The sequence below is a fragment of the Citrus clementina genome, unplaced genomic scaffold (genome assembly GCF_000493195.1).
Source record: "Citrus clementina cultivar Clemenules unplaced genomic scaffold, Citrus_clementina_v1.0 scaffold_6, whole genome shotgun sequence".
Classification (NCBI taxonomy): Eukaryota; Viridiplantae; Streptophyta; class Magnoliopsida; order Sapindales; family Rutaceae; genus Citrus; species Citrus x clementina.
Genome location: NW_006262139.1, coordinates 9,344,187 through 9,353,412, shown reverse-complemented (window position 1 = coordinate 9,353,412; position 9,226 = coordinate 9,344,187). Strand labels below are relative to the sequence as shown.

The following is a 9,226-nucleotide window of genomic DNA, read 5'->3' as shown; positions in this document are numbered from 1 at the left end:
AGGGGGATCAAAGGCTACAGGGTTATGGTATACTGACTTCAAACCACCAAAGTGCATAATTAGCAGGGATGTAACCTTCAATGAAGCTGAAATGTTGAAAGAAAGAAGGAGATCTGAGCTTAAAGAAAAGAATCCAAAAGCTGAAGATGATAAAATTCAGTTTGAGGTGGAGAATGCTGAAGATAAGAAGTCTGAAACACTCACAACAGAAGAATCAGGAGAGGTTGATGATGGATCTTATGATGAAGAAGGATCAGAATCAACTGAGAGTGGTGGTAACACTTACCAACTAGCAAGGAACAGAAAAATGAGAACAATCAAACCACCAAAGAGGTATGCATTTGCAGATTTAATTGCTTATGCTTTATCAACTACTCATGAGATCAATAATGATTAACCAAAGACTTATCAAGAGGCAATCACAAGCAAGAATAGTCTGGAATGGAAAAGGGCAATGGATGAGGAAGTTGAATCCCTCATGAAGAATAAAACATGGAAGTTGATTAAGAAGCCAGAAAAGAAGAAGGTTGTAAGCTGCAAATGGATATATAAAATCAAGGAAAGGATACCTGGAGCAGAACCTAGGAGATTTAAGGCTATTTAAGTGGCTAGAGGCTTCACACAAAGGGAGGGTATAGACTTTACTGCATGGAGAATTACAAGAGGAGATTGTAATGGATCAGCCTGAATGGTATGAAGTACCTGGCAAAAGAGATTATGTCTGTTTGCTTAAGAAGTCTCTCTATGGCTTAAAACAGTTACCTAGGTAATGGTACCTAAGGTTTGACAGTTTCATGGTGAAACATGCCTACAACAGATGCAGCTATGATTACTGTGTGTATTACAGGGAGATAAGTGAGAGAAGGAAAATCTACCTACTGCTGTATGTTGATGATATGTTGATTGCATGTCATGACAAGGCATAGATTGATCAGTTAAAAGGATTATTGAGCAGTGAATTTGAAATGAAGGATATTGGGCCTGCAAAGAAGATTCTTGGGGTAGAAATCATCAGAAACAGGAAGGTTGGAACAATGTTTCTGACTCAAAAGGATTACATTGAGAAAGTGCTGGTCAGGTTTGGTATAAATGAATCAAAACTTGTCCAAACACCATTTGCAAGTCACTTCAAGCTATCAGCAGCTATGTGTCCCCAAACAGCTGCAGAACAGTAAGAAATGTCAGAAGTCCCTTGCTCAAATGTTGTAAGGAGCCTCATGTACGCAATGGTACTAACCAGGCCAGACATTTCACATGCCCTCAGTGTGGTGAGTAGGTTTATGTCAAACCCAGGGATTGACCACTATAGGGTAGTAAAATGGATAATGAGGTATCTTAGGGGCACTGCAGAGTATGGACTGTTATATGGTGGAACTGGAAATGAAGGAAATATCTTAGTAGGCTATATAGACTTAGACTTTGCTGGGGATCTCGATAAGAGAAGGTCACTGACAGGATATTTGTTCACCTTGGGGGGATGTACAGTCAACTGGAAAGCTACATTACAGAATGTAGTGGCTCTGTTAACTACAGAAGCTGAGTATACAGCAGCTGCAGAAGCTCTCAAGGAAGCCATTTGGCTGAAGGGAATGATTACTGAACTTGGAGCTGAACAAGACTCAGTTGAGGTTTATTGTGATAGCCAGAGTGCAATTCATCTTAGCAAAAACCAGACACATCATGAGAAGACAAAACATGTTGATGTGAAGCTCCATTTTTTAAGGCTTGAAGTTTCCAGAGGAGCTGTAAAGCTTCTAAAGATACATACAGAGGAGAATCCAGCTGACATGCTGACCAAGGCAGTACCCTCTGCTAAGTTCAATCTATGCATGAACTTAGCAGGGATTTGTAGGAACTGAAGCTACAAATCGTGAGAAAGAAAGCTCTATGGAGTAACTTGAAGTATTGAGTTCAAGGTGGAGATTGTGAAATGTGAACTAAATACTCAGTCTCGACATGTCATATGTTGAGTCTGTGTTAGCACGACATGTCATCTGATAAGCATCTGGAGCAAAACTGACATGAGTAGAAATGTCGTTTTGTGTTTAAGTAGCTCACATGTCTGGCACGTGAGCTGAAGCAATCACTTAGTCTCTCAAAACGATTAAGCAAGAAGTCGTTTCAAGCCTGCTTATGAAAGACACGTTGCAAGCACGTGACTGAGGGATATAATTCTGTTACTTTAGCAGGAAAAGCCGCTGAGGAAGGATTAACCAGAATCAATTAATAAAGAGCTGGAGTTCTGGGTTTTGCAATAGACCAGAAAATCGAGAGAGAGCAAGAAAGAGGGAATGCGAGAGAGAGTTCTGAATAGACTTGTAATCTCCATTTGTGTTTGCTCTCTATAAACTCTTGAACAAGCAATAAAGTGAAATCATAGAGTTTGTTTCCAGTGGATGTAGGCATCATTCATTTGGTGCTGAACCACTTTAATTCGTGTGTGTTTTGTTCTTGATCTATTTGTTATTCTTGATTCTTAGTGGGTTGATTTCTTCTTGGTTGGTTCTTGAGTATAAACCAGTGAGTTGAGTGTCCTTGGGGTGGGTTTAGTCTTGATAGTTAGGGCTTAAACCACAACAGTTATCAATCATGTTTATCGTGAAACAAATTTCACAGTTGATTTTCTTGCCAATCATGCTCTTATTTTTCCTATCGGAGTCCATGTTTTCAATTCTGCACCTACAGGTCTTGATTTTTGGCTATGTTATGATGCTTTTTGCGAATGCGCTCCCTTGTTTGGTTAGGCTATAAATTTTGTTAAGCCTTGTTTTTGTACTAAAAAAAAAAACAAAACAACTGTGAAAAGAGTCAATTAAATATTTGGTAATTTTTTTTAAGTGCTATGAGTTTTAAAAGCAATTGTATGTGTATTAGTATATCTTGTTATTAAACTACTGTAAAATGTAAATGATTGAATTAGATATAATGTTAAATAAATTTTATTTTGCACATTTATAATCACGTACATAAAATATTTTTTTGTTGTATGTATGTATATATATAGAAAATAATTCATAACTATATTAAAATATTTTTTATTTTTATTTTTATTTTTATTTCTTATCTCAATGTAGTTGATAAAAAAATAATAATAATATATTTAAATTTAATGATTTTATTTTCTAATTAATAAGGATAGTTTGGATTTTCATAATATATATGAGGATATATTTGAAATTGTTTTAAGTATTAAACTGATTTTCAAAATTAGATTTTGAAAAGTTACTTGTTCATTACTTTTCAAAATACAAGATGGGGTGATTTTGCCAAAAGTAATTTATGAAGAAATATATCAAACACCAAAACTAACTTTCAACTTTTCAAAATCAATTTTAGACCTCCTAAAAGTAATCACAAATGACCACTAAATCTCTTCCACTTTCCAGACCTTTTGTTTCAATTTGGAAATTTTACCAACTGAACTAATTGGCAAAATTTTACCGACTCAACTAATTAGCACCCACCAGTGTTAGTTAAAATTGATTTTGTAATATTTTTATTATGTTATTTAATTATTAGAAATAAAAGTTGTTATCAAGCACATATTCAATACTTGTTATCGAACATATATTGAATAGACATATTCAATACTCATGACTCTTGTATTATAAATTGAACATATATTATTGTTTTTATCCTAGGGGATAAATTTCTTGATAATTGGAGTCAATTCCTCGTTTGGAACCGATATTCAAGCTGTGCTCAAAGAGAAATGAAGACATCAGAGTTCATTGAGCAAAATATGAAAAAAAAGATTCCACAACCACAAAGTATACACAAAAGGTAAATTTTGCTTCAGACATACTCGAAAGTGCCATCAAAACAAATGATTTTATTTGGTTCTGCAGAACAACATTGTCATGTAATGAACAAAACAGAATTGCATTTCCAAAATTTTAGCAGATAAATTTCTACCACATCTTCTACTGCATTAGAGAACCTATTTTCGACATAAATCAATTATTGATATACATGTATCAATTGAAGTATTGGGTGCAAGAAACAAAAATATCTGTTGGTTACGTGGTTATGAGAAGGCGAGCTTTTTTCAGCATTGCGGATTGAGGAACTGATTGATGGTAGTTCTTAAATCAGGAAGACTAAGGCATACTTTCGGCAATGCTCATTAAACCCTCCCAGTTTTATACATGGCATACACGAGCATTAGAGGAACGGAGAAGCTATATGCAGGAAACTGGATCAATGGGTTCATCTCATATGCTTTGATGAGAGCTCTGCAATTCTGTAAGAAGAAAACAACATATTAGAAAGTGAGAGGGTTGTGAGCCAAAAACAATCAAGTTTTGTTATAGAAACAATTCTCTATGGTTTTCAAAAAGCCAAAGCAAGGAAAATATTTTCCAATTACAGGGTAAAAGCTTACCATTAAATGCTTCCAAATAACTGCCAAGCAAACCACCAAGACAATTTTTCTTATCCACCGCGCACCAAATTGGAACTTTGATCTTCTACTTCCTTGATAGTCATAAACTAGAGGTCTGCCATTTTCTTGTTCATGATCATCTTCTTTTTTCCCTGAAAGTGATACCCTATAGAGCTCTTTTTCAGCAGCTAAAGCAGCACTCACCAAAATAGCAGGCAAAACCACGAATACGATATGGGGAAGAACAATCACCATCACATCTGGAGATCCAATATATTTGTGGCTTTCTTGATTGTCCAGAGCTCTCACTACCCAGCCCATGTAAGTCATGTATCCCCAACTTTCCCCATCAGTGAAAACTTGTCCAACAAACCAGGGAAACAAAACAAGGTAAAATAAGTATCCCAAAATGCCATACCATACAACATGCATCTTGCAAAGCTCTTGTAGAACCCATGCTATGCAATTTATGAACCCTCTATTTGCGGCAAAGTTCTTGTAAGTATATTGCTTTTTTGACAATATAAGGAGTGCTTTTGGAACAATAAGAATGGAGAATAGGAAATACATAGCAAACCAGAGAAGGGGGTAATACAAGGTATCCCATTGGCAACCCATCACAAAAAACTCCTTCCATGTCCATGAGATTTTTGCACTAAGCCCATTTATAGAAAATGGCCTAAGTTCACTTGAGGATAATCTACCCATAATGTCTGTTACTTCTATTTCCAGCCAGAATCTCTGAGGAGATGAGTCCTCAAAGGCTCTGTAATTCCATGGAGCTGCATAAAGATCTCCCCTGCTGGAGTTATCTGTACGTTTTCTCATTAGTTCCTCCATAACCAAATCATGTTTCCCAGATCTTGAGTCATAGACTTTGGCCACAACTGACAGAATTGGGGAAACAGAAAAAACTAGAGCTCTAATAGTCGCATAAGATTGCGCGACCATATGTTCACATTCATACTTCTGGGATGAAGATCGTGACATGAAGCGTGAATCTAAAGGAAATGTGGGTACTACGATAGTTTTTCTGAATCCTGACTTAAAGTCAATATCAACATATGAAATGTGACCTCTATCAATGGCCAATATCCGCATAGCTCTACTTTTTCTCCAGTCACCCATCTCCCACTCCCAGAATTCTCCAATGGATGGAGCTCCAGATGAACAATTTTTTGTGCTTCCTAAAGGTATTTGGTGCATGTTTGACTGGAAAAACTTCTGTGATAGAAAATTACGATCCATATGATGATGTCGCTTCAGATTCTTTCCAAATCTTGTATGGAGATGTCCACATAAATAAGCTGACAAGGAGTGCTTGAGGAATATATCTTGTAGGCTCCTCCCAGAATGAGAGGATGCAGAGAAAGACACTGGGAAATGCCCAAAGGTGATCTTGGTCACTGGTTTTGTTGATTGAGAATTCCATTGTGAGAGTTCCGAGTCGATTTCAGTTAACAATTGGTCAGTTGGATGCCCAAAAAGGTTAGTTGGACCTCGTAAACCAACAGACATTGTGCTATCAAACCCAACAAATAAGTGCTTCTCATCACCAATCTGGATAATGGAGCAAAATTTTGTAAGAACAGGTAGACATAAAAATTATTACAATTATTATTGTGAGTGTTGGCATTCATCTGAAATAGTTTAATATAAAGTTCCCTCCATCAACAGGATAAGCTAGTTTGTCCAAACTTGCTATCTATCTCAATTAAAATGAAAAATGACATAGAAAGAGTAAAGAAAATTTGGCAAGATCATAAACAATCACAGACATAAAAATTGAGATCCCAAAGTAAGAGTTCGTAAATTCTGAGGAAATTGAACAAAAACAAGCAGAGATAATAAAATTGAGATCCCAAAGGAAGAGTTCGTAAGCTCAGAGGAATTTCCAGTTAAAACTATGAGTATTGGACGCTATAAGTAAAGATGACGACTGACCTGAACAGTGACACTATTCACATTTTGCTTTCTTCCCAACTGCCCATTGATGCTATGCTTAGAAAAGAAATCAAAGGATCCGCCGACAATTGGTACGCCAAAATTATCATGATTGCCTTTGATATCATAGAAAATGCTCTTGTCAAGTCCACTCCTTTTTATAACATCTTGCATTACATTCTGGTACTCCATCCACTCAACCTCATTTTGCTTCATAGTTAGCAAGTCCTTGCTTTTCCCATCTGTTAAAGAGAATAAAGAACTAATGTACTGAGAACCATCCACTAATCCATGCGATCATCAAAGGTAATTCAGATCAATATAACTTATCATATTCAGATGAAAGATGAAAATGAGAAAAGAAAAGGCAAACAAGAAGAGAGAAAAGGAGAGAGAAACGATCAACTTTACTAAAATGTAAGAATAAGCATGCAAGAACCTAAACCCTGCACTACAATAGTAGCTCATGAAAGATAAATAACAAGTCTCTTTAAATTATAATGTTGGATTATGTCTTGTCAATCAGATCATGTCCAAAGAATCCCTCAATTTTTTATGATTCTAAAATCTCAGCATGGAAATCAATGATTCTGAACAAGATCAGAACCTCTTTCATGCACGTGGACTTAAAAATCCAGGAAGCATAAAATGCCAAGAAAAGTAGAGAAACAGAAAGGTACAAATAGGTAAGAAACCATAGAGTTTATGAGTGAAGCAAGCAAAGGTAAACCAAGCAAGTCAGGAAGTGAACATGAGTATACCTTGTTTGGGTAAATAAAGTTATATAAAAGATACATAGAAGAAGACCAAAAGAAGGGATATAATAGAAGAGTATAACATAATTTTTGCTAAGTGTAATTTGTTGATAAAAAACAAAGAAGAAAATGAGGGTGCAACAGAATAACAGACAGAGTATATGGAAGAGAACACAGAGAATTTTCTCAGTTATATATTCTCCAGTATTCCCATAATCCACAAAACATAGGAGGATGTTTTCCAGCTGGGAGGAGATAAAACTTTTTAGAGAAAAATGCCAATCCGTAAAAGCTTTTTTCAGCATTTAATCCGCTCTTTGGAGGACGTCAGGTGTTTTTTAATACATCTTCTATTCCATTTTCCTTTTTGTTTTTTCCCTTAAAATACAACATGAATACAAATGAGATTTGAATCCCACCCTCTTTTATGTGGCGAGTTGAACTAATAATACCCACAAATTCTTTTGAAATTTGGAGCAACTTCACACCTTTTGTTTCACTTATATTTGGTTCTTCATCATAACAAATGTCCATTTTCAATCCCTAATTGACAACCAAGTTCTAGAACACTAACATCATTCCAGCGTGTTACTCACTAAAAGCTGATTCTGCAAAACTGATTAAATAATCAAAGATTAAATGACTCAGAAGATGTAATTAAACCTCTTTTCAAGAGTGACACTTCATAGGTTCCATTCATCAGCAATCTGATGGTACTTCATCCAACCAAAGATTAAACGACTTATTTAGATAGATCCTTCCAAGAAAAGGAAACGGCAACAAAATTGGCAACACAAAATAAAATTTGCAAATACATCACTTTAACATGAAAATTTTAACATTCGATTGCATTATGAAGATTTTAAGTCTGAGCCAGTGGAAGAGAATCATAAGTATTCATCTTCTTGGAGTGTACTTGATATTGGAGCTGGCAATGGTCTAAATATCCATATCATACTTAGATAGATACTTCCAAGAAAAGGAAATGGCAATAAAAATGACAACACAAAATAAAATAAAATTTAAAAATCCATCATTTTAACATGAAAATTTTAACAGTCGATTGCATCACTAATGTTCATGGAACAAGTAGCAGCACATTCCTCTAGTCCACCATAATTTTAAAGAAGTCCATTTTACATGCAAAACACATTGGATTCAAAAGAAACCCACAATTTACTTGATCATATTTTCACATAAATCAATCACAAACCTGAATTCTCAAGAAACTATACATATGTCTTGTAAATTCTAATCCTATTTTTACACACATAAATACACAAATCTCTACTTAGAAAAAAAAAATTGAAATTCATAAATGCCCAACAAACCCTTATCCATAAACTAAACCACATATACATTTTATCTAATTCCATTTTCACATACATTAATCCCAAAAAAAAAATCAAACTCAAAATTAATGAACAGTTTTACGGAATAGTCAGAGAAGGATTGAAACAAACCTGTGAGGTCACCAGTTATAAGGACAAGAGAAGGGCTGATCATTGAAAGAGCTGGGCCCACAATTCTCTTAAAATCAGAAGCTCTATCAGGATGATGAACACTGAAATGAAGATCAGAGAGTTGCACCGCCCAAATCACATGCTCTGGCCCTTCTCTCAATTGTATCACTCTCCTTCCATCGGCTTTTTCTGTAGTTTCTGCATGCGAAATGGGAGTTGTAATGAACAGCAACAGAAGGAAAACAAGATATTTCATTTGCTGCCTGAAAGTATTACAATATTGAATCCTTGTGTCCTTTGTTTGTCCCAGTTGAGGGAAGGGAGTAAGAAAGGAATTCAGTTTTAAATAGGTAGAAGGTAATTTACAGTAAAGTCCTTATTATTTGCTTTAAAACCAAAAGTAGCCAATAATTTGCAAAATCCACCATTTATGGTGAAATTTCATACCTCGTAAAATTACATATTTAAGTTCTCACTGTTACGATTTAGGTCCCTAATCTTTTTTTCTTTTTTTCCAATTACCTATTGCATCTTTAATGTCATTATTTTAATGTTTGAACTTATGAATTTATGTGTGATAATTTTAATGTTTGGCTATTTGAAGGTCAATGAATCTAGGCATATGCACATAGCACTAATTGAAAAAGCGAAAAACTTTAAAAGTGGATAACTTTTTATTC

General features: G+C 35.2%; 1 protein-coding gene across 1 annotated transcript; it reads right to left on the bottom strand.

Annotated features, from left to right (window-relative positions):
• Positions 1–3,819: 3,819 nt before the first annotated feature.
• LOC18038829 (putative metallophosphoesterase At3g03305) lies at positions 3,820–8,844 on the bottom strand. Its single transcript, XM_006428645.2, has 4 exons — positions 8,547–8,844; positions 6,329–6,570; positions 4,385–5,944; positions 3,820–4,243 (listed from the first exon to the last, which is right to left on the bottom strand). The coding sequence occupies exons 1-4, from the start codon at positions 8,800–8,802 to the stop codon at positions 4,127–4,129; spliced, it is 2,175 nt and encodes a 724-aa protein (XP_006428708.1). The 5' UTR covers positions 8,803–8,844; the 3' UTR covers positions 3,820–4,126.
• Between the last annotated feature and the right edge of the window lie 382 nt (positions 8,845–9,226).

Bases quoted from the DNA above. Each gene is read 5' to 3' on its own strand.
- LOC18038829 (XM_006428645.2), bottom strand. From the start codon at position 8,802: ATGAAATATCTTGTTTTCCTTCTGTTGCTGTTCATTACAACTCCCATT. The intron at 6,571-8,546 runs GTTTGTTTCAAT...TCTCTTTAACAG, and splicing joins TATAACTGGTGACCTCACAG to ATGGGAAAAGCAAGGACTTG. The intron at 5,945-6,328 runs GTCAGTCGTCAT...TCCATTATCCAG, and splicing joins TGAATAGTGTCACTGTTCAG to ATTGGTGATGAGAAGCACTT.